Raw genomic sequence first — 24,939 nt, 5'->3', positions numbered from 1 at the left:
ACTGCATATGAGTATCTGTAAGCAACGGGAGGCGGTGATGCACTCAGCGGGTAGCAGCAAGAGGTGGGAGAGGGACGTGATCAGTGGGAGGCAGTCAGCAGCAGACAAGCCGTGCAGTCATATGGGGGCAGGCTTCTCCGCCAGTAGAAACGGCCGTGAGGCTGATACTAATCTCATTTATTAACCACTGACAACATTACTTTCTCATTTATTATATAAATAATATAAATGTTCTGCTCTCATGTTAGACATTTGTATACTACATTCTATTCATGCAGTTATAATGAGCGCCTGAGATGCCACCCGTCCGAAAGCCCGCCTCCACCGATTTGCCTTGTGAGGAGATGTGTAACAGAAACACATCCCCTCGCATGCCTCCGCTGCATGAGAAATCATTCAATGGTCACCGACCATCAAATGATTTTTCCTGCCTTCACAAATAGAAGTCAAATAGAAGTCAGTGGGCTCACTGCGCTCGCCACAATATCTATAATGAAGGTCATTTCACATACTAGCCTATGTACAGGTGAAGCAGCTCTCAATGGAGCTGGTCCTGGCGATAGTATCGTCAATCACTGCTGCGTGCAATCTGACAGAAGGAGGCACGCGCATGAGACGCTCGCATGCCCTGTTCTGACGGAGCCCACCGCCACCCTCTGTCAGCTTCCCACTGCTCCCTATTCTCCCCCTGCAGCCCACACTTGCCCTGCCCGTCTCCCTGAAGCAGAGTCAGGCAGAGAAGCTGCACCCCGCCGCCCTGCTGATGGGGATGCGCAAGCGTGTGAGACGCTCACTCGTCCCCATCAAATGGAGCTCCTATCAACCAGCCTGTGCCAGCTCAGGACATCTGGGGATCCTGCAGGCTGGCTGACAGGCGCGCCATCTGTATATGAGCATTGGGATGCATCCTGCCTCCATTACTGAGGACAGGGATTATTGAATCTGGGAACATCCAGGAGTTAGTACAGGGTTGTGGTCCTATCTATGATAAGTGGTATAGTTTTTTGACACTTGTTTTCTACTATTAAATTCCACATCAAATAGAGAGTAATGCTGTGTACACACGGGGGCGATAGGGGCTATAATCGCTGGGAATATGGTCGCAGGCGACCATATTGCCAGTGATGGAAGTGTGCCCCGGTGATAAATCGCCGGGTGCGCGCTCCCGTTTTCTGCCCCATTGTAATCGCTGGTCGCAGGAGCTTGCTCCTGCGACCAGCTAATTACCTCTGCGGCTCCCCCAGCAGAGGTTCCTTTTCATCAGCGACCATCTCTGGTCACTGATGAAAAGGAGACACTGAGCAATATATTGCTAGCAATATATCTCCCCCCCCCCCCCCCCCCCTTAAAGGTGAGTACACACTGGTGCAATTTCATGTCAAATCGCTGGGAACATGGTCGCTGAGCGACCATATTGCCAGTGACTTGGAGCGCAGCTGGCGATAAATCACCAGCTGCGCGCTCCCGTGTGCACTGCCTAATGGTCGCTGGTCGCAGGAGCATGCTCCTGCGACCAGCGGCTTTCCCCGGCGATCGCTGCGCCGGGAGGTCAGCGCCAGGGAGATCAGCGTTGATCTCCCCAGCCCCATGCCGCTGCTCCCTCCCTCCTCCCATCAAAGTGACAGCAGCAGCGTCTGCTGCTGCTGCGCTCCCCCTCCGCCCCGTAGCAGTGTCTCCTTTTCATCGCTAGCAATATATCCCCAGCAATCATATTACCCCGAGTGTACACAGCATAAGAAAGACCAAGGGTGAGATTTAATGGGATGAGAGATTCAGAAAGTGAGAGATTTGGTGACAAATCTCCAGTTTTTTTAAAGCGGCAATCATTTACACTGCAAAATCAAACTGCTTTCTCACCAAATCTCTCACTTTCTGAATCTCTCATCCCATTAAATACCACCCCAATACTCTAATAAACCTAATTAGTTACCTGCTAGTTTCTTCTGATTGTGCTGTAGGTAATCAGACTACTGCCTCCTCATTATCCCACACAAAGCAATCAAAATGTTTGTAAAACAGCTGGTTTTCTATTATTCTAGTCACGCCAACACACAGCTGGATGATCAAAATACCATCATGTCCAGCTGTGCATATTGTGTATATTAAGCTAGTTGATTATTGCTAATTACCTAAATATTAGTGAAGACATTGGTCACAAAGAAAAAAAGAAAGTTCTTTTTTCTTCTTTTTTCTTCCATTAAAATTGGTCACAAAGGGCCTGATTCAGACCTGTAAATGCAGCCTAGCAAATAGGTAAATGCCGCCTGCCACCCGGCCTACTGCCCCCCGCCACACGAATCCCTTTGGTAACATGTGAAGGGATGTGTATGGTAACACACCCCCCCTCCTATGTGGCCGCAAGGGGGAGAAATCATTTGATGGTCTCTCACCATCGAATGATTTTTCCATCCTTCGGTCTGAGAAGTCAATACTTGCTTTTCAGGTGGCCGCTGTAGTAGAAATTCGGGGTGAGCACTGACGTCACATGATGCCAGCCGCCCAACCCCACACAGGGATTGACACGGCCGCAGCATTTTTATGGAGACGCCCATAAAACGCTGGGAGTTCCCCTGCTGCCGCCCCCTTCCCTCCCCTTACTAAGCGAACGACTCAGTGAACGAAAGGAGTTCACAAAGGGGTTTGCACATGCCCACCATCGAACAGGGGGACGAATTCGGACCCAAACGAACGGGTCTGAATTGGCCATAAAGTGCCTTAATCAGAGGCACATTAGATTTAAACGTTTATTTGTTAGGCAAAAAAAGCAGCTTACTTGTAACTGTACAGTAAGTAAGGATTACTACTTGTGTATTTATTTTGGTACTTGTTTCCTAGCACGGTGCCACTGATTCTAATTGTAAGCCATCGGGTCTGAAAAATCGGGTCGATCGCATCGCATGCAACCAAATCGCATGCGATGCGATCGCCCCGATTTTTACATTGGAACCAATGTAAAATGGTCCCTGAGACCCGATTTTACATTGGACCCAATGTTAAATGGCCCCCAGACCCCATTTTTAATTGTATACCCACCCTAATGGTTAGTTATATGTCAAATGCCCCCCCATTGTTAACGCCACCCCACGATGAACGGCAACTCGAAGCGTGGCGAGCGCAGCGAGCCCGCGAGGGGCAGCGGTATGCGTCCTCCGACCTTTTCATACCCCCACTATCCACATCAGCTCGCCACACTATATAGCATCAACTCCACACCGACATGGACAGTGAGGGTATGAAAAGGTCATAGGACGCGTACCGCTGCGCTCGCCACGCTTCGGGTTGGCGTTCATCGGGGTGGCGTTAACAATGGGGGGGGGCATTTGACATACAAATTACCCATCAGGGTGGGTATAGCCATTTAACATTAGTTCCTATGTAAAATCGGGTCCATCTCATTGGTCGCATCGCATGCCATTATAATGGCATGTGATGGACCGGATTTTACAATTGTCGGGAAAGCTGTAAAAAAGCCCGAAATCGGGTCGATCGGGTCCCATCGCATACCTTGACTTAAGGTATGCGATGGGACCCGATGGGCACCGTGCTAGGAAACAAGTACCATTATGCATATCACTGTTCTGAGAGACATGAATGGGATCAGTCGCTGGAGGGATGATGATCCTTGCAGTCAGGGCCGGCGCCACAACTAGGCAGCTCTAGGCATTAGCCTAGGGCGCCGGCCACTGAAGGGCGGAAGAAAGGAGCAGGAGGTCATCCCCCCGATGGAGGTGAACGGCAACTCCACCCCCCCTCACCCGAGACCCCCACGAGCGATGCGGTGGGGCCCACGCCACATCACCCGGCACCATCCCCCCCATGTGGAGCGATGCAGCGGCAGTTGCATCACCCCCCTCCTCCCTGGTGGAGCGGGTGTACACCCGGCCGCCTGGATGGAGGTGAGTGCCGATTCCCCCCCCCCCCCGTGGAGCAATGTCCGCACACTGCATCACCTCACCTTGCACCTCCCCCCCCCCCGCATGAGCAAGGAGCGGCGGCTGCATCACCTGCATCCCGCCCCCCCTGCATGGAGCAACAGAGTGATGGCTGCATCACACACACACACACACACACACACCCCCACGGAGGTACAGCCGCATCACCCCCAACGGAGCGGGTGAGCCTGGGGAGCTCTGGTGCCTTGCACCGGCCCTGCTTGCAGTGCCATATTGGAAGGTCTCAGGATGTCTACAGGTGAGTTGGCTCTCAGTTTACAAACACATGAATATATTAGCCAACATAGGGCTATTATTGGTAATGTAGGGCCAGTGGAGTAGAGATGCTTTGATCTGGATGGTCTTTTCTGCATTTTGTTTTTATGTACGTAGCTCTTTCCCATAGTGCTCAGTGAAATTGAGTCTTGTTTATTCTTAAGACCAGTCACAGCCACCGCGTCAGAGGCAGCGATGTGGCTGGACAAATTCTACCCTGGCCGAAGTCAATTGGCAGCCAATAGACATGGATAACTCTTACGATATATGTGAAGAGCCATAAAAATATTCTGTGTATCGGGACAAAAGCCCGAAAGGGTCCAAGATGGAGTTTAGGGTGGTGGGAGAATTTGAGGCATAATAGCCTTGATAAAACATAATCTGTGTACTGTGTGGATATGTATACTCCTGTTCATACAACTTGTATTATTAGTGTCGGGGCTCCCTGCCGTGCTTGATGTGGTCATTAAGTAAAGGTCCCCAAGCGTAAGAGTGTACGTAGGGGTGCAATTGGTGGGTTTGGTTACAGGTATGCCTAATGGGGTAGGTTATACAGGGAGGGGGGTGGAGGGGGGGTACATGTTAAATGTTGTTTGTTTTTACTTTGTGTGTGTCTGCAGAAATATGCCCCTATCTCGCTATTTACTTGTTCTCACAGCTCTAGATCAAAATAATGTAAAAAATTACCCCAATAGATGGGAGGGAAGATGCTCTTCCTTAAAGTGCATCCGTAAGATACCTATTATTATAAACACATCTTTTAGGTCTAATTACTATCGATCTATAATCACCTATAATGGGCTGAATAAGGGGCGTGGACCCTTAGTATGGGGAGCTTGCCGAAACATGGAAATGAATTATTATCATGATTAAGATTGTGACATGGAATGTACGGGGCTTGAATAACAAAATCAAACGGTCCCTAGTCCTTGGTTATTGTAAGACCCTGGAGGCCGACGTGATTTGCTTACAGGAGACTCACCTTTGTGGGGAAAAACTTCCTTAAAACGACTGTGGATCGCACGAATGTATCATGCACCGTTCACGTCGGCCTCTCGTGGTGTGTCAATAATTATAAAAAGGTCGGTGGTCTATGAGCACCTGGCTGCAGAGATTGATCCAAATGGTCGCTATTTGTTTTTGAAAGGAATAATTGGTACAACTAGATTCTCCTTGCTTTCGGTTTACTTCCCGCCCCCATTTAGTTTTGATGTATTAAGAGCAGCCCTCGAGTTTGTTGCTGCTAGACCAGATAGCCCCCTAATATGCTTGGGGGACTTTAATATGGTTATGAATTATGGACTGGACATTTGGTGTCCTAGAAAGTCTACCCCACTGGGGGGAAGCTCCCTTGCTAAATTTACTGCGGAGATGGGTTGGCACGAGATTTGGAGAGAAAAGTTCCCAAAAAGGAGTACATTTTAATTTTTTTTTTTTTTTTTTTAATCATTTCATTATGGTACTCATTTTATTTCCCTGTAATTCACAATGAAACAGCAATTAGTTGAATGCATTGAACAGCAATGTGGAAAAACTTTGTGGAAAAGTCCCTGTTTCTCACACTTGCCATACGAAAGTTTTTGCAGTTCATTCTTTTTTGCGAACTTTTGACTTTGGAGCATAAGGATTTTCTTGCTTATAGAAGTTTTTAAGCATCATCACAGATTGGTCAGCTTTGTATCCACCTATGCTCTTGAACTGTGCTCCTGTATTTGGAATATTTGTTCCAGCTACATCCAAAACTGATCCACACCCACCAAACCGCTCGTTGTTGCATCCGTATACTACCAAAGGGATTTGGAGTAGACGCAGAGCCCCAGCACACATGATGCATGGTTCCACTGTTACATATAAAACTGTGTTTTCAAACACCTGCACCGAGTTCTTCCCATTCTTTCTGCACCAATCCAATACCTGGTCAATAGCCACCATTTCTGCATGGCGTGTAGCATTCTTTGTTTCATTTACTTCATTTCTCCCTTGTCCCACAATCTGCTTGTCATGAACCATGAGGCACCCAACAGGTACTTCGCCATTATCCAAGGCATCCTGAGCCATTTGAAAAGCGTTGTCCATCCAACTCTTCATCTCATCAGTCATCTCTGGTTGATCCTTTGGGCAACATTTATGGTCCATTTTCTTGTGCAGTAAAAAGCACTGTTTGCAGGGAGGAATCGTGTGTGACTGTCGTAAATTTTCATGTTATTCCCCTACTTATAATAACTTTTCCAGGATCAACATGATATTTACATCTAGAGCCCTACTTAACAAAATCTCTTCAATCGAATACAAAGCAAGAGGCATCTCCGACCATTCCCCCATAGTTGTACAGCTTGATCCTGAACCCTGCCGAGGTTATCAGTATTGGAGGTTTCAACCAGTGTGGTTATCTTGGCTCGGTAGCCTAACTGACTTAAATATGGAAATTGATGGTTTTTTTGGCACTAATATTAATTCTGCAAAGTCTGGTATGGTCTGGGAAGCTTTTAAAGCTTATTTACGGGGCACCTTGATTAAGAAAGTAGCCTATGCAAAAGATACATTCCAAAAAACATCACTAGCATTAGAGGGGACTATGGTAAAACTTGAACAAGCTTATTTACAACAACATTCAGAACCTAGTAAATTGGAGTGGCTGAACGCTAAACGAGCATGGGTGACGCACCTCCAAGATATGGCAAAATATAGGTTATTAAAGGAATCTCATAAAAGATATATAAACTCCGATAAGGCAGGTAAATTGATGGCATATATTGCCAGAGCAGAAGAACCCCTGAATATAATCACAAAAATTTGCTCACCCTCGGGGGAAACCATCAGCGAAACACCAAGATTAGCTGAAGTTTTTGTGAATTATTATAGGGAAATTTATAAATCCAAAACCACAAAGGGGGATAGTGAATGTAGAAGCTATTTAAATAACATTGACCTTCCTACCCTATCCCCTGAAGACAGGGAATTCCTAGAATCCCCGATTAGGTTGGGGGAAGTAGAAGGGGCCATAAAGGACCTATCACTTGCCAAAGCGCCTGGCATAGACGGGTTACCGGCAGAGATTTATAGAACGCTCGGCGCTACTTTAGTCCCGAGGCTTCTATATTTCTTTCAAGAAATGGAAAAAGAGGGTACTCTTACACAATCTATGACAGAAGCGGTCATTACGGTTATTCTGAAAAAGGGCAAAGACCCTCTAAGGGCAGACTCGTATAGACCTATATCTCTATTGACAACGGATGCCAAATTATATGCCATGGTCTTAGCTAATAGACTGAGCACTGTAATAGATAAAATTATCCACGCTGATCAGACCGGTTTTAGGAAGGGTAAATCAACGGCTATTAATATTAATGTTTACCTTCCTATGTTTACCTTCCTACAAACCGAAAAAATTATGGGTAGAGATGTAGCATTGGCCTCCTTTGATGCTAATAAGGCGTTTGACACCCTCGAGTGGTCATACTTAGGTAGTACCCTGGAGGCATTTGGCCTCGGACCCTGTTTTATTAAACGGATCTTCTCCATATACCAAAACCCGTGTGCTAGAATCACCATAAATGGCTATGTCTCTGACCCATTCCCCATTCATCGAGGGACGAGACAGGGTTGCCCATTATCCCCCACACTGTTTGCAATGGCTATTGAGCCATTAGCTTGTAAACTCAGAAAGATACTTTGCGAAAAACAAGGGTCTGTTGGGATGGGCAACCTCGTCTCTCTCTATGCAGACGATCTTCTGGTGGGATTGGTCAACTATAAAGTAGATCTCCCTATAGTTTGAATAATCTAAATGAGTTCGGTTTATACTCAGGATTAACAATAAATAAAGAAAAATCCCAACTGCTGATAGATGAAAAGTTAACTGATTTGTCCTGGGGCAGTGGAGATGAGGTGGCTATTCCCAGAGTGGAAAAATTTGATTATCTGGGAGTAGTGATTGCGAAAGAGGCAACTGAATTTATAACATATAATATTCTTCCCGTTATAGAGCAAATTAGATCCAAATGTAAAAACTGGCTCAAACTACCCTTGACGATCATAGGTAGGGTCAATCTTATTAAAATGTTAATACTACCAAAATTACTCTATCTCTTACAACACTCTCCAATTTACATTAGTGACACGATTTTCAGAAAGCTAAACGGAGTGCTAATTTCTTTTATCTGGAAAAATAAAATCCCCAGAATCAAACTTACGACTTTAATGAAACCAAGAGATCAGGGTGGACTCGCTCTTCCAAACTTTAAGATGTACTATGCGGCTTCGCAATTAGTGCATCTTTGAGAATGGATTAATGAACAGGCTCAATCCCCTGAGCTATTAAATCTAGTCAATAAGGCCACCCCTGGCCATTCCCCTCTGCAAGCCATTCTTACTAATAGGTGCCGTAAAAATCACCCTCAGATACTTAATCAAGCGATTAAAATATGGAAATGGTTGAGTAAGGAAATGGACTATAGGGACACAGACCCAGAAGTGAATTTCTCTTCGTTAACCTCCTTTATGGAACTAGAAAAACAGCAAGAAGCTGCTGTCTGGTCAGTTTTTGGAATAAAAAACATGGGGCACATAACAACTCAAAACAGAATTAAACCGTTTTCACAACTACGAGAAGAGTTTGATTTGCCTAATAATATGTTCTTTCGGTACTTGCAACTGAGAAGTGCTATTGAGAAGCATATGCAGGAGCCTCCCATATCAATTAAAGATAACCCAATAAAAAAGTTTATAAGGAAACTAGGCACTACTAAATGTACCTCTAAGTGCTACAAATTTATATCCACTCTAGCACAAAAATATCAGCTAGATGAACTCCTTGAAAAATGGACTGTGGATATCCCAGAACTAACCCAAGATGAATGGGAAAAGGCTCTTAGAATACCCGGGTCGGCAACCGCCTCAGTAAGGGTGCAGCAAATACAATATAATATCTTACACCGCATTTATTTTACACCCATAAAGATCAATAGGTTCTCATGAGAAAATGGTGATTCCTGCCCAAAATGCAAAGAAGGGGGTTGTGGCTTCTGGCACCTAGTGTGGCAGTGTAAGTTTGTGCAGAAATTTTGGCAGGACATAGGAGACACCCTATTAGAATTGGGAATCCCAAATCAGGAGATAGAGCCTAAGGCCCTGATATTGGGCATTTGGCATAATCCAGGGAATTCTCCAGAATTAAGGCAACTGGCCATTAATCTTGGTTCAATAGCTAAAATGTGTATTGCTAGGTCCTGGATGGCAAAGAATGCGCCAGATATAATGGAATGGATAAACATGGTTAATATGATTTTTGATCACGAGAGGGAAGTCTCTCTCTTAAGGAATAATATAAAAAAAATTTACTTAATTTGGGGGAGATGGTTTCACTCTTCATACTATAAAGGAGCGTCCTATATAGACGACTCTTAGCTGAGGGGAACAACCTCTGTCATTTATACTCTGCGAGTGCTATTGGATACTCACTGGTTTGCACGGTTCTACGTTATATGAACATGTATAAAGAGGTAACTAGGCACAAAGTCGTAACATGCATGTAGAAGTATATATATGGGGTACGTGTGATTCTACACTGAAAAATAGTAGATTTATATGCAAATATGCACAAAATTATAACACGCTATGAAATCACAACTGTCTTTGTTTGCCATATCTGAATGTTCTTCCTTCGAGGAATATTATCGTGAATATTATTGTGAATAACTTCGAGTGAGGACCTGTTGTCCATTTCCTCCGTAGCCAGATCTCAATTAAGACATAAAGAAGGTAAGACAACAACGATACACAAAGTCTGAGTGAAATGGAGGAACCTAGGATTATTTGTGAACTGGCTATTGAAGAGCGAATTATCTGCTGGATGAGAACTATGGAAAGTACATAGAGTGGTAGATGAGAAGGGGTAAACAAATTTTTTGTTTGTTTCTCTCTTCCTTATAGTGGGCGTAGGGTAATTGTTGCTGGCGCTGTTTGTCTTTGTGGGTATGTGTGTATTGTTATTGTCCTTTGATGACCCTTGCTAATACTTTGTAGGATGCTAATGTATCTAAGCAACTGTTTTTATATATTGGGGGGGTCAAATGTATGGTATAATGTCTTATAATGAAAAATCAATAAAGAAATAATAAAAAAAAAAGACCAGTCACAGGGCAACTGCTGCTAGATTTCAATTGGTTAAAAATTAGCAATTAACATTAGTAGCTTATCATTTAATGATGCTTTTTTGACAGGGCACCTGCCCCAAATAAGGGAAACAAAACAACAAAGATTGGAAACAGCGCTCACAGTAAATTATTGATAGTGAATCAATTAATAAAAGTTGAAATATTTATTAAATCATGTATTGGTATAAATTTTTCATAAAATTCATGTGCATATACACATTTAAAGAGCAAAAAATGGTGATCACATTAAAACACAAAAAAAAATATTTATAAAAAAAGAAGAAAAATTGGGTTATTAAAAAAAAATTATTTAATAACCCAATTTTTCTTCTTTTTTTATAAACATTTTTTTTTGTGTTTTAATGTGATCACCATTTTTTGCACTTTAAATGTGTATATGCACATGAATTTTATGAAAAATATATACCAATACATGATTTAATAAATATTTCAACTTTTATTAATTGATTCACTCTCAATAATTTACTGTGAGCGCTGCTTCCAATCTTTGTTGTTTTGTTTGCTTTTTTCCAATTGTGGGGACTGACCCTCCCCTTGAAGCAGCTGCCCCAATTGATTAAGCCACTCACACCACGCGCTCCCGGGGCCCACACCCTCAGTGTGGACCCTCTTGTTGTATAACCCAAATAAGGGGCAGGTGCTGATGTCATGCAATGTCAGCCACCCGCCCCAAGCGTTCCGCTTCTGCTGTCCCCTGTCTGTCCCCGCCCAGTCCCTGTCAGCACAAAGACCTACTGGTGACCTCTGTGAGTCTTACACCTGGGTGTACCGTGGCGACTGTCCAGAAGACGGTAGCCAAGTACCACCTTCCCCAATAATTTCCCCTTCTCTGGGAGAAGCACGGAGATGAGTCACTTAGTAGAACTTCAGGGGAGCGGGGACTGAGCCTGATGCCAGTAATCCCCACCCCCATAACAAATACCACAATTAGTGGGTCTCTGAGGAGGGGAAGGTGCTAAAATTACACAAAATTTAGCAATGTGCTTTATTTTAGCCCCAACTCCTCCTCAAAGAGCCACAGATTGGTGATGTGTAACCGGAGGAGGGGAGGGGAGAATGCAGAGGGTCCGGTGCTTGTGGGTGGCTTGCACACCTTTCTGAGGGGCTGGGAGGGCCATTTGATTTTTGTATGGTTTAAATGATACTGTAGAGCTCAAGAATACATGTTCAATAGGTTGATCTTAAGGCAGAAATGCTTATGACTCTGGGTCTGTTTACATTTTAATACATATACAGATGGACCTGGGCTCATCCTTGCAGGGGATTCTACCGCCATCCCCCACCAGCGGCCGGCTACTGCCAGGGATACGCGCGCACAAGATGCTCGCGCACCCCGTGGCAATGGAGCTTGGCGGGGGTCCCCGCTGCTTCCCCCGCTGTTGCCACCGGTCCCCCTCGCCGCCCCGACCCCCGAACTTGGCAGCGTCTCCCTGAAGCGGAGACAGGCAGGGAGACGCTGCCCAGCCACCGTGATATTGGGAGGCGCGTGCGCGTGAGACTCATGCGCGTCCCAGTCTCCATCACCGGCGCTCGCCAGTAAAAGGGATCTGGCGAGCGCCGGCCAAGGATGAGCCCGGCTCCATCTGTATATTCAGTTTAGGTGATGGAGGTGTGAATGAGGGGACACCACAGGCCCATGTGGGTCCCAGCAGTCCTATTTCAGTCATCAGAATTGGAGTTGGATGTTTGTAGTTATATGAGTTTTATTGTCTATATACTTTACAGTATATGCGTGTAGTGACTGTATCCTTACTGATGTGGACTGGCAGGCTTTGAATTAGGTTGACTAGCCGAATGTATTTTTGTCAATAAACAATGGGTCTGATTCATATCTGCGAGTCCTAGCAAACAGGTCAGTGCCGCCCGCCACCCCACCAAACGACTGCCATCCAGGCCACCGCAACCCCTCGCTATCATGCAAGGGGTTTTGTACGAGAACACACCACCTCGCATGCGGCTGAAGGGAGGAGAGTTAATTTGATGGTCGCTGACCATCGAATGATTTCTCTTCCCTTTGGTAATAAAGGTCAGTCTAAACTGACTTTTTAAGCAGATCTCCGAAAAGAGGGTGGGCGCTGACGTCATGTGATGTCAGCCGCCTGCCCCGAGCAAGCATTGACCAACCTGGGTTCCCAGGGGAACACCCAGCATTTTCATGGGGATGCCCATAAAACATTTCGACATTCCCCTGCTCCAGCCTCCTGTCCGTACCGTCCACCACCTCTGAAACAAACGGCCCAGCGAGTCTGAAACTCTCCGGGAGAGGGCAGCCAGTTCCTTCAGGCAGATGGGCAGGACAGCTGAAGGGATAAGAAAGGGATGGGAAGCGGGCTACAGTTTGGGGGCATAGCCAGCACGATCGCGTCCTTTTGGCCACACCCTCCATCATGCACTGCCGGTATTTCAGGCATTGTGCGACGGGGGGCAGGGCTACAATGACTCGATGTGCGTCATTTGGTCCGATGGATCCCCAACGAAGGAGACCAGCATTCCTGGAGGCTCGCTCCTCTTTCCGGGGCTGGGAGGGGGACCTGATTTCCAGGACCATTCCGGCCATTCCGGGAGGGTAGGCAACCCTGATTTGATGTTACCCAAGACACAGCTACTCCAGAGAACAGATCAATACAGGTAGAAATTCTCATTCTAAAGTAAATGCCAGATTGAAAGAGTTAAAACGCCCATAAAAATACGGGTGTGGATCATCTATTAGAATGAACTTAGGTCTATAGTCATTAGGTCGACCCCACTAGGTCGACTGGCAGGAAGGTCGACATGACTTAAGGTCGAATTTGCATAAAGGTCGACATGAGGAAGGTCGACTGGTCATAAGGTCGACATGGGTTTTTCACTGTTTTTTGACCCAAATGTCGACACAGTCGACATGGACACAGTTAGCAATGAGAATCGGACCCTCGCTTCGCTCGCAATGCTTCGGGCACGGTGGCTCGCTTCGCTCGCCACAGCTTTAATAACCTCCTCCATGCCCTAGTGGATGGTAGGGCATGAAATACCGCCTGTCGGCACATGTCGGCTCAAAAAACAGTGAAAAACCCATGTCGACCATATGACCAGTCGACCTTCCTCATGTCGACCTTTATGCAAATTCGACCTTAAGTCATGTCGACCTTGGCCCATGTCGACCTTAAGTCAGGTCGACCTTCCTGCCAGTCGACCTAGTGGGGTCGACCTAATGACTGTAGACCTAAGTGCAGTCTATTAGTTGACCGCTTCCCAAAAATACAGAGAGGTAAATAGCCTGAAGTACAGCTAAAATACCAAGCACTATAAAGACTGTTACCTTGGAGGAAACCAGTAATGTAAGGAATGTGCTAGATGAACTCTGTAATGTGAAGGCTAGTGCTAAATAAAATAGATCCATCACAGGAGAGTCATAATTGAATAGAACAACAGTGCTACTGTATATTTGCCTCAATAGCTGACATTAGTAACAGCCATTAGTAGCTTTATGCTGCATTAAAACTTGGAAAAATAGGAGCTTTTGTTAATGTAAGCTTTCACTACTTCCAAGGAAAAAGTACTCCAGTGTTTTTGTTAATAGAAAACAGTAACTCTTCCAAGATCAACCAGATCCAGGAATAGCTGCTGTAGAATATTAGCCAGTTAATAAACTCTGGAGACCATACAAATAAAGGAAACAAGCTGTGCACCAATAAGTTTGTAACTTAGGTAAATAGAAAAACCCTCATAGAAATACACTACAATTATGATTACTGTTGAATACTGTAGTAATAAGTCTTGTTAGTATGCATATTAGATTTTTTTTTTCAAATTGTAATAAGTTTTTTAAAAGCGTATTTAGTAAGCGAGTTCATTGCATAAATCAAAGTTAGTTTAAACCAGGGATGGAGTACCAAAGGTTCCTTATCCCCTGGTCAGGGCCATAACTACGGGGGGGGGGGGGGGGGGCACTGATAAGGGGGGGTTGCTAGACAGTGAGCCAGTCACTCCACTGCCAAAGTCTCTACACATCGCCAAGTTCTTCCTCCTCCAGCGGAGCCTCCAGTGTAACAAGGAATGCATCACAAGAGGGAGAGGTGGATAAGAAGCCGCGGCAAACAGAATACACTGCACACACTGATCGCTAAGCACTCCCAGTAATGCAGCGGACGGCTGACATAATTACATCAGCCACGCATCCCCACACCCACGGCGCGTACTGCATGTGAAGAGAATGTAATACCCAGGTACTTGAGATGTGCTTGAAACCGGTTGACACAAAGTTTCTTTGTCTTCTGTCAAGTCATATTTTCCTTTGTTGCAAGCACACCTTGACAGAGAAGCAAGTGTAATTTCTCCCCTTTGATAGCAGACACAGACTGACATTTCATATAAAGTACAACTAGATTTTATTTTACTATAATGCACTTTAAGGTTGAAATTTTTAGAACAAATAATAATTACCACGAAATTAACAGCACAAAAATTACAAAGAAAAACACAATAATCATTACAATACAGTAAATAGACTGTACAATCTATAACAACCAAAAGGGCTAAGTAATAATTATGTGGGTACACTTGAGATAAGCAGGTAACAGGGTTGCGGGCTTTTATAGATGCAGTCACTGAGCAACCAACAGGTATAAGCACTTTTCATGCAGGGATGCAAGCTGGTAAAATGGCTGCGGCCTTGATACACAGTCTTTAAGCAGCCAACATTAATAAGCAGAGTTCAAGCAGGTATGCATTGAGGTGGTATGGTTGCAGCCTTGATGCACAGTCCTTAGCAACCAACAACAATAGGCAGAGTTTAAGCAGGGATGCAAACAGGTGATATGGCTGTGGCCTTGATACACAGTCTTTTAGCAATTTGAAAGAATAGTATGAGATATAGCGCATCAAAAGGCATGCAGCAGTAGGTAAAACGTGTTTTTTTGTCGGAACACCAGAAATAGAACAAAGGTCAAAAGTGAGTTGTTTACCAAACAGCGCTACTTTGGTATGTTCCCATAGAATAATACACCACTCAAGCTGGTTTCACATTGCAAAAACCTGCTTTCAACTCGTTTTTGTAAACGTTTTTTTAAATGGGTCAAAAGCCAGTTAAACCCCTTTCATATTACATGTTGTAAAGGTATATTGCAGTTTTAATACCATTTTTGTACCTTCAGATTGAACCCGTTTCACCCATAGAAAGCCATACAATGTCATTTTAAAAGTTTTTTTCCTGCTTGTGGGCGGGGATAATATGTGGTTATCATTTGTAGCAAATACCGTTTCTGAGCTGTTCAGATTGCAGGGAAAACGGTTCAGAAACGTGTAGGATCCTGCTTTTAACACGTTTCAAAATACCGGTATTTTGTAACCGGTAAATTGATTGTGGAGCTTTCATATTGCAGCTGGTACCGTTTTAAAGCAGTTAAAAATCGGCAATTTGCTGTGTTAAAACTGCAATGTGAAAGGGGCTTAAGTGATACATTAATAATAATACATAACTTGGTGTAAGCAGGTTGAATTTCCAGTGTCAAAGGGATTCAAGCTGAAAGGATACAAAAATACGGTACTTGTGAGTTATCCGGACGCCCGATTTCAAAATCGGGTCGGATCGGGCACATCGCATCGCATCGCATGCGACCATCGGATGCGATGCGATGCGATGCGATGCGATGACCCGATTTTTCCATAGGAATCAATGTTAAAATGGACTGAGTCCATTTTAACATGGAATTCAATGGGAAAAAGGGGTCCTTTTCATACCCCTACTATCCAAGTGGGCATGGAGTTGGATATAAACCTGTGGCGAGCGTAGCGAGCCACCGAGCCCGAAGCGTGGCGAGCGTAGCGAGCCCCGCGAGGGGACACGGAATACCGTCCCCTCGCGGGGCTCGCTTCGCTCGCCACGCTTCGGGCTCGGTGGCTCGCTACGCTCGCCACAGGTTTATATCCAACTCCATGCCCACTTGGATAGTAGGGGTATGAAAAGGACCCCTTTTTCCATAGGAATCATTTTAACATTGATTCCTATGGAAAAATCGGGTCATCGCATCCGATGGTCGCATGCGATGCGATGCGATGCGATATCGCATCGCATCGTATCTGATTGTATGCCTTAACTTAAGGCATACAATCAAAAAATCGGGCGTCCAGATAACTCACAAGTACCAAAAATACCCTTTGTCCCCCAAATGTTGGGACTCACAATAAGGGTGCACAACAAAAAAAAACATCATAGTGTAGTATTTTAAAACAGTTAGATTTTTTAATGTGTATAAAGAACTCACAAGAGTTGACGATTTAAAAGGCATAAACACATAGAATCCCAGGCATAAACTGCTCACACGCTCTCAGAGCTCCTTTTCTCAGTGAATGCAGGGTCCAACTCTGAAAATTGGTCCACCATAGGGTCCTGGGGATGGAGGGTGCCAGTCAGCCAACACAGGGATCCAAAAAACACCAAACACTTATCGTCAACTCTTGCGAGTTCTTTATACACATTAAAATATCAATGGCCTTGATGCATAGGGGGAAATTTACTAAGATGAATTTGTGGAAAAAAATCGTATTTTCATATGATTTACTATGCCAAAAATACAAATTTTCGTATTCAGAAAAAGAAAGAAAGAAATCAGTTTTCACTGGGATGCACTCCTCATCCACATTGTCCCATGGGACATAAAAATTAGTACATGTTCTTTATTGGTATGCAATTAAAGGTAAAAGGCCATCATTTATTATTCCATTTGGTCAATATTATTAATTGTCTGGTGACCTGGTATAATGAGTCCCTGTGGCAGGGATATTGATAGCGAAGTATTAAAATAAAGTAATGAATATAGATAAGAAAAGAAAATAAGAAGATTAAAATCTGTAAACTGTTGTTTTAATCAGGTTTGCTCTGATAGTTTGGTGATAACTATCAGTGGTATTGTACCCGTGAGTACTTGTGTGGTCAGGGGTATATAGTCACTGAGTGTGTGGGTTTATATGTATTCCCAACTATTATTGTTGCTAAAGGACACTGTTGCCTTCAGAAGTAATTATTCTACACTTGTAACAGTAGCTACTGTGCAATTCATGAGAACACTGCTATTTATTTCCCCGTCAAGAATATTGCGGCTACAGAAACGGGCTACAGTACATGTGTGCCTGCTGAGTCTGTATGAATAAGGAGAGTTATGGTAGACCTACCTTTGTTAACTCCCTTTCCTTGAAGTCCATGGGAACCACAGGGGACATCGGGGTTGTAGGTGGATCCAGGGGGTCCGAGGCACCAATCAGCGAAGCTCTTAAAGGTTTTACCCAGCATGCCCGGGCCCTCTCCCCTACAGCCCCGCCTCCAGGCTACTGCCGCCAGTTTTTGGTAACAAGCCGAGAGCAGGAAGCGGAGAAGAGAAGAGGACAGAGAACACATATGCCCAGAACTCATACATACATCTGGAATGGTCAGAACAGGTCACAGTATCAGAACATCACGTAAAGGTGAACCTCAGTGGCAAATTTAAAGGGTGGGCGCCCTGTGGTTCCCATGGACTTCAAGGAAAGGGAGTTAACAAAGGTAGGTCTACCATAACTCTCCTTTTCCTTGTCAGGGTCCATGGGTCCCACAGGGGACATCGGGGATGTCACAAGCCGTAATTAAGGGAGGGAATTTGTCTGAGGTGTCAGCAGAACCCGACGACCGAAGGAGGCATCCTGGGAGGCGAACGTGTCAAAGGCGTAGAACTTAATAAATGTCTGGACGGATGACCACGTTGCAGCCTTGCACAGCTGTTCGGCAGAAGCACCCCTGCTTGCTGCCCATGAAGGCCCAACCGCTCTAGTAGAGTGTGCCCTGATAGCAACTGGAATGGGCCTGTTAGACAGAAGATATGCCTGTTGTATAGCCATGCGGATCCAGCGGGCAATAGTTTGTTTACCCGCTGGCCAACCCTTCTTGTGAAAGCCATATAACACAAAGAGGGACTCTGATTTCCTGACCGATTTAGTGCGGTCGATATAGATGGTCAAAGCTCTGACCACATCAAGCAATTTTTCATCAGATGAAAGGTCATCTGAGGTGAATGCAGGTACCACGATTTCCTGGTTCACATGGAATTTTGTCACCACCTTGGGCAGATGAGAAGACCTTGTCCGTAACACTGCCCTGTCACTGTGGAACACCAGGAAGGGTGATTTACACGACAGTGCGGAAAGATCCGACACCCTGCGTGCTGAGGCAATGGCCAGGAGGAAGACAGTTTTGACTGTCAGCCATTTAAGCTCCACTGATGATAGTGGTTCAAACGGTGGTTTGGTTAAAGCTTGAAGCACTAAAGATAAGTCCCATGGATTCGTGGGAGGAACAAAGGGAGGCTGTATGTGTACTACTCCCTGTAAAAATGTGCGAATGTCAGGTAAGAATGCAATCTTTCTCTGAAACCATACTGAAAGGGCTGAGATTTGGACCTTCAGAGAAGCCAATCTTAGTCCTAAGTCCAATCCATTTTGAAGGAAGGCCAATATCCTGGCTGTTTTGAAAATCTTGGGGTCATATTTATTAGAATTGCACCAAGAAAAATAGGAATGCCAAGTCCGGTAGTATATCTTTGAAGATGCTGGCTTGCGAGCCTGGATCATCGTCCTAGCCACCTTGTCAGAAAAACCTTTGCTCTTTAATAAGGCAATTTCAAGAGCCACGCCGTCAAAGACAGGCGCTGAGGGTCTGGATGAAGACATGGCCCCTGACTCAACAGATCTTGACGAAGAGGCAATGGCCAGGGGGGCTGGTGTGACAGTTGTTGTAGGTCCACGTACCAGTGTCTGCGTGGCCAGTCTGGCGCGATGAGAAGGAGGGTTCCTCCTTCTTGCCTGAACTTTCTGATCACCCTGGGGATCATGTTTATCGGAGGGAACGCGTATGGGAGATGAAACTTCCACGGTACGGACAGGGCATCCGTGAAGTAGGCCTGAGGATCCCTGGTCCTTGCTCCGAAGCATGGGACTTTGAAGTTGTGTCTGGACGCCATGAGGTCTACATCTGGGGTGCCCCAGACTTGCGTCAGACTGACAAACACTTCCGGGTGTAGGGACCACTCCCCCGGGTGGATATCCTGTCGGCTCAGAAAGTCCGCCTCCCAGTTCAGGACTCCTGGGATGAAGACTGCCGACAGGGCTAGGAGATGTTCTTCCGACCAGGTGAGAATCCTGGAGACCTCCCGGAGGGCGGCGACACTTTGTGTTCCTCCCTGGAGGTTTATGTATGCCACAGCCGTGGCGTTGTCCGACCTGATCTGAACAGGTTTTCCCTGCAACAGATCCTGAGACTGAAGAAGGGCATTGTAGGCTGCTCGAATCTCTAAGACATTGATGGATAATCGAGATTCTGGTTCGGTCCAGACGCCTTGCAAGGACCGGGATCCTACTACTGCCCCCCAGCCTCGCAGGCTGGCGTCTGAGGTTAGTACTATCCATTCTCTGAACCAGAATAGTCTCCCCTGGTTTAGGTGGTCCATCTGTTCCCACCACAGGAGTGAGTCTTTGACCTCCTGTGTTAGAGATAGAAACGTCGACTTGACGTGTTGTGGTAGGCCATCCCATTTCGCCAGGATCAGGCCCTGGAGCAGACGGGAGTGGAACTGGGCCCATTCGACCATGTCGAATGTGGACACCATCCTCCCCAATATTTTCATGGCCCAGTGAACCGAGACTCTTGGTTTCTGAGCAAAGATCTGGATTCTCTGTATTAAGTCCCTGGCCTTGTCGTTTGGGAGAAACAGACGCAGGGCTCTGGTGTCCAGTAAAGCTCCCAGATGCAACATTCTCTGGGAGGGGATCGTGGAAGATTTCTCCCAGTTGAGGAGCCACCCGTGAGCCTGTAACGTGGAGATCGTTATCTGCAAGTGGGATGTTAGGACCTCTGGTGACTTGGCTACAATCAACAGGTCGTCCAAGTAGGGGAAGACCCTGATCCCCTGCTTGTGTAGGATTTCTGCCATTATAGCCATCACTTTTGTAAAAATCCTTGGCGCTGTTGCAAGGCCGAATGGGAGGGCCTGAAACTGGTAGTGGCTCTTCAGAATAGCAAAGCGCAGATACTTCTGGTGGGCCGGTAGGATGGGAATGTGGAGGTATGCGTCTCTGATATCTAGAGAGACCATGAAGTCCCCCTCCTCTAGGGCCAGGATGATGGTCCTCAAGGTCTCCATCCTGAACTTTGTGACTTTTACCACCTTGTTCAGAGCTTTGAGGTTTAAAATGGGACGGAACGTTCCATTTGGTTTGGGCACCAGAAACAGGGTTGAGTAGAAGCCGAGGCCTCTCTGGTGCCCCGGCACGGGAACAATGACCCGCGACCGAAGTAAGGTCTGTAGAATGATCCTCATGTGTTCTGCCTTGCATGGGTCTCTCGGGAGGCCTGTGCAAAAGAACCTTCTTGGGGGGGGCTTTGAGAAGGATATGGCGTACCCCTGCGACACTACCTCCCTCACCCAGGCATCCTTTGTAGTGGATAGCCACTGGTGAGCGAAGTACAGGAGTCTTCCTCCCACTTGGGGGTCCGCCTGTGGGAGGCTGGCCCCGTCATGCGGAAGGCTTGTCGGCCTTGGGGGGAGCCTGTCTGGCGGCCCAAGGCTGCTTGGGTTTGCCAGTCTTATGAGCGGGCGAGGGTCTGGTATAGGACTGGCCTCTGGCCTTGCCTTGAGGGCGAAAGGGCCGAAAGGACTGGGTTCTAGGCCTTTGAGGTAGAGCCGTAGGGAGGCAGGCTGTCTTAGCTGACGCCAAGGAGGCCACAATTTTATTTAACTCCTCCCCAAACAGGTTTTCCCCTTTAAAGGGTAAGAGTTCCAGAGTCCTTTTGGATTCTAGGTCCGCCTTCCATGACCGAAGCCAGATAATCCGGCGTGCCAGCACTGAACTAGTGGAGGCTCTGGCAGCTAGAGTGCCGGCGTCTGACATAGCATCCATAATATATGTTGCTGCATGTTTGATGTGTTGCATACACAGCCTTGCATCCTCAGATGCGACTGGTGCCAACTCATCCTCTATCACTTGTAACCAAGGAGAAATGGCCTTTGCCGCCCAAGTAGCTGCAATTGTAGGCCTCTGAACTGCCCCTGCATAAGAAAAGGCTGCCTTAAGAGCGTTTTCCAGACGCCTGTCTGTCTGGTCCTTCAGGGCTGACCCTGAGGCTACCGGGAGCACGGACGGTTTAACCAGCCTGGACACGTGCGCGTCCACTGTGGGAGGGATTTCCCAAGGGGTACAATCCTCTGGAGGTAGCGGGTATCTAGCCAACATCTTTTTAGATATGTTGGCTCTCTTCCCCAAAGCCTCCCATTGATCTCTCCTGATTTCTGATAAATGATCAGAATGAGGGAACTGGGCTTTGACTACCTTCTGCTTTTTGAAGACATCCCTGGTCTTAGCAGTAGGTTCAGGTTCATCTGCATCTGACAGAAGAACCTCCCGGATAGCATAAATAAGGCCTGCTATGTCAGGGGTTTCAGCCTGAGAAGCGGGAGGATCAGTAGGCATAGGGTCATCCTGATCGTCATCAGGTATGATGTCATCCCCATTATCAGGGTCTGCATTATCGGGGTCATCCCCGCCATCTTCTGTGTCATCAGAGCCATCCCTGGTTACCGGTAGCAACGGATTTATCAAGGATCTACTGGGTTGTGCAGCATGTGGCAGTAGCTTCTGCATAGCTGCCGTAGTCTGCTGCAAGGTCTGCACCGTGGTCGACAGAGCATCCACCCATGGAGGGGGGGGCTGTACTACAGGGGGTGCTACAGCATTAGGGAGACGATCCACCAGGGTGCCCAACAGCTGTTGAAAGGCTGCCCATGGTGGCTGGGGTGCCCCTGAGGGCTGGGGATGGTCAGGAGGAGTAAAGCAATTGACACATAGCCCATCCTGGATGACATCCATTTCAGACAGACCTGCAGCGCAGCTCCTGCAAGACAAGAGCAAGGGAGATTCTGTCTGGCTGCGCCCCCGTTTGGACATAGTGAGCACACTCCCAATAGGGGGGATACAGTGCACAGTAGGTAACTCAGTGGAGAGAACCTAGAGTGATCCACTGACAGTATGTGACCTCTGAGGTAAAAACCTCACTTAGAAATAAAGAGGACAGTTTGAGAAAAAACTGACAGAGGAAAAAGAAGTACTAGCACAAAGTCACATACACACTATATTAGCAATATAGATGAGCTAACACACCCTTATATCAACCACAGTACTCTATAGAGCAAAGGGGGAATGAGGGTGGCTGTGAAAAGCACTACTTAGCCTGTAGCCGGTTTCACAGGGGAGAGAGATGTGCCCGACCTCTGGAGACCTGCGTGCTGCTGTAATGGCGCTGGTCCAAGAGAGGGGGGGCGGGCACAAACAGTTTCAGCTAATGGACGGCAGACCTCGAGGAGATTGGCGCCAAAGCTGGGGGAGGGACTGCAGGCCAAGCGCCACCTCCCCTTGCTGGACTTCCCCCACCGGAGCATAAGAGCTACTTAAAAATGGGTCCCCCCAGGCCCAGCCTGCTGCTCTGTCCCCGGTGGTCTAGTGGGATCCCTGGCCGAAGCGAGTGCCCACGCCAGCCACCGCGGGCGTCTCCCAGCGCGCCGCGGCAGGACAGCGATTTGTGCTTCCTTAGGAAGCCTTACCTGCTCCTGGTCCGGCCACGCTGTCAGGAGAGCGACGTCCGGCGGTGCTAGGCGCTGACGTCGCCTCCGCCGTCTGCCTCAAGATGTTCTGAGGAGGTCGGCGCCGGGAGGAGTGAAGGAGACGCTCACTCCGCTGTCAATCACTGACGGCGGGGAGCGTCTCTGCCGCAAGGCGGCTTCTGCCGCCGTAGCGGCAGTTTTAAAAATAAAAATAAAAAGCTTCTTCTGGAATCACCTCAAAGAGGTGATTCCTGCTGATTACTGGTGCGTCTGCTTCCTGCAGGCACCAACTAAAAACTGGCGGCAGTAGCCTGGAGGCGGGGCTGTAGGGGAGAGGGCTCGGGCATGCTGGGTAAAACCTTTAAGAGCTTCGCTGATTGGTGCCTCGGACCCCCTGGATCCGCCTACAACCCTGATGTCCCCTGTGGGACCCATGGACCCTGACAAGGAAATATAATTACCGCTACGACGGTTTAATACTACTGTTTCCGCTACTGATGTAGAGATAGCGTTGCCAATGTGCATGCAGGGTATCTGTGTCAGACCATAAGGTGTGCTTTCATATATATGTGACTTTAAAACACTGATTGTGCTGGTATAGCTGGTTTTAAATATTGCGCTAGTATGGCTTAAGTCCACCTATATTATTGCACCTTATAGCAAGCACTGTTTAGTGGTTATGCTTTGATGCATATATCTACAATGTGGGATGCCTGATTATACACATTCACAGTATGTCATCTATTATATATGCATCTGCAGGCTAGCTGATAAGACAGATAGAGTAGTTAGTATAATCCAATAATCCCACCGTTTGGGAGTGTTCCCGCAGTATTAATTGCGTGTTTCTGCGTATACGCTCTGCATATCACTCAAATACAGTATTTAATCATGGTAATGTTGTCTCCTATTCCATCCGAGATATTGCGGCCACAGAAGCAAGCTTAGTTAGTTAGTGCTGGCTTTCTCTGTGCGTTAAATTACCGCTATAACGGGTGGAGTTATTTACTGTAATGTGCAGAGGGATTCCCGTTTATTCATACTGCAGGCGGTTTTACATACTACTCATGCATTTTTATAGATATTAGGCCACTCAAAAACACGCAGCTTCCAAACACTGATTTGTACTGATATAGCCAGTTCTGGGTGTCTGCAATTGAGTGGCTTAAGATAGCATATGCTCTGGTATCATGAAGCAGGCACTGTTACTTAGTTATGGCAGTAGTATACACGTGGATATTTAGGGTGCGTCCGTGTGTATCTTCACACCCAATTCTCAGTTATATATATACACCTAGGGCAAGTTAAATATGCGGGTAAGGTGGCCGGCTTGAGTACAGAAGTCTCTGTCAGGGACTGTTCCCTTTGTACTCGCCGCGCGTATCAGCGTGTGCGCTCAGTTAGCAGCCGGAGATCTGTGGTGATTCTCCGTTGCAATACTGTGCCTTCACAATCAGGGGGTATATTCCCACTAGTACACTGCGTGTGCTAGCGTGTTTATTCACGCTGCCTGCAGCTAGTACTCGCTCTCTTATCCCGCTACCTCTAACCACAATACATTAGGTAAATATTTTACAGTTAATAAAGCAAACACTGGTACAAACAAACAAACAGTTTACAGCGATCTGCCAATGCGCATTTCGCTCTCTATAAGCTTTGTCAAGGCTTAGTATAGGTGGTTTCTTTTCTGAACTAGTCAAACGCTAAATCAGTTGAGAGCACCCTAAAACCAAGAGAAATAATATTTATAAAAAGTTTCTTCTTTTTGAAAAAATCCATCCACAGGGATATATTCCCAAAACATTATTTGGTGCGGGTCATACTGTATGTGTGTGTAAATTTTCGTATTCGTATTGATGTATTTACAAATACGAATGATTACACCATTGATAGAATATGACAGAAATCACCATTCAAAAGAATGGTGGTTCCTGATTTACTAAGCGGCCGTATTGA

General features: G+C 46.4%; 1 protein-coding gene across 1 annotated transcript; it reads right to left on the bottom strand.

Moving 5' to 3' along the window:
• Positions 1–5,731: 5,731 nt before the first annotated feature.
• On the bottom strand, positions 5,732–6,387 carry LOC146026581 (tRNA-specific adenosine-34 deaminase catalytic subunit ADAT2-like). The gene has a single exon (XM_083157371.1). The coding sequence runs from the start codon at positions 6,342–6,344 to the stop codon at positions 5,796–5,798; it is 549 nt and encodes a 182-aa protein (XP_083013497.1). The 5' UTR covers positions 6,345–6,387; the 3' UTR covers positions 5,732–5,795.
• Between the last annotated feature and the right edge of the window lie 18,552 nt (positions 6,388–24,939).

This window comes from Crinia signifera, chromosome 1, assembly GCF_055691185.1.
Source record: "Crinia signifera chromosome 1, ASM5569118v1, whole genome shotgun sequence".
NCBI lineage: Eukaryota > Metazoa > Chordata > Amphibia > Anura > Myobatrachidae > Crinia > Crinia signifera.
The sequence above is the reverse complement of the archived record's forward strand: the minus strand, read 5'-3'. Positions and strand labels throughout refer to the sequence as shown.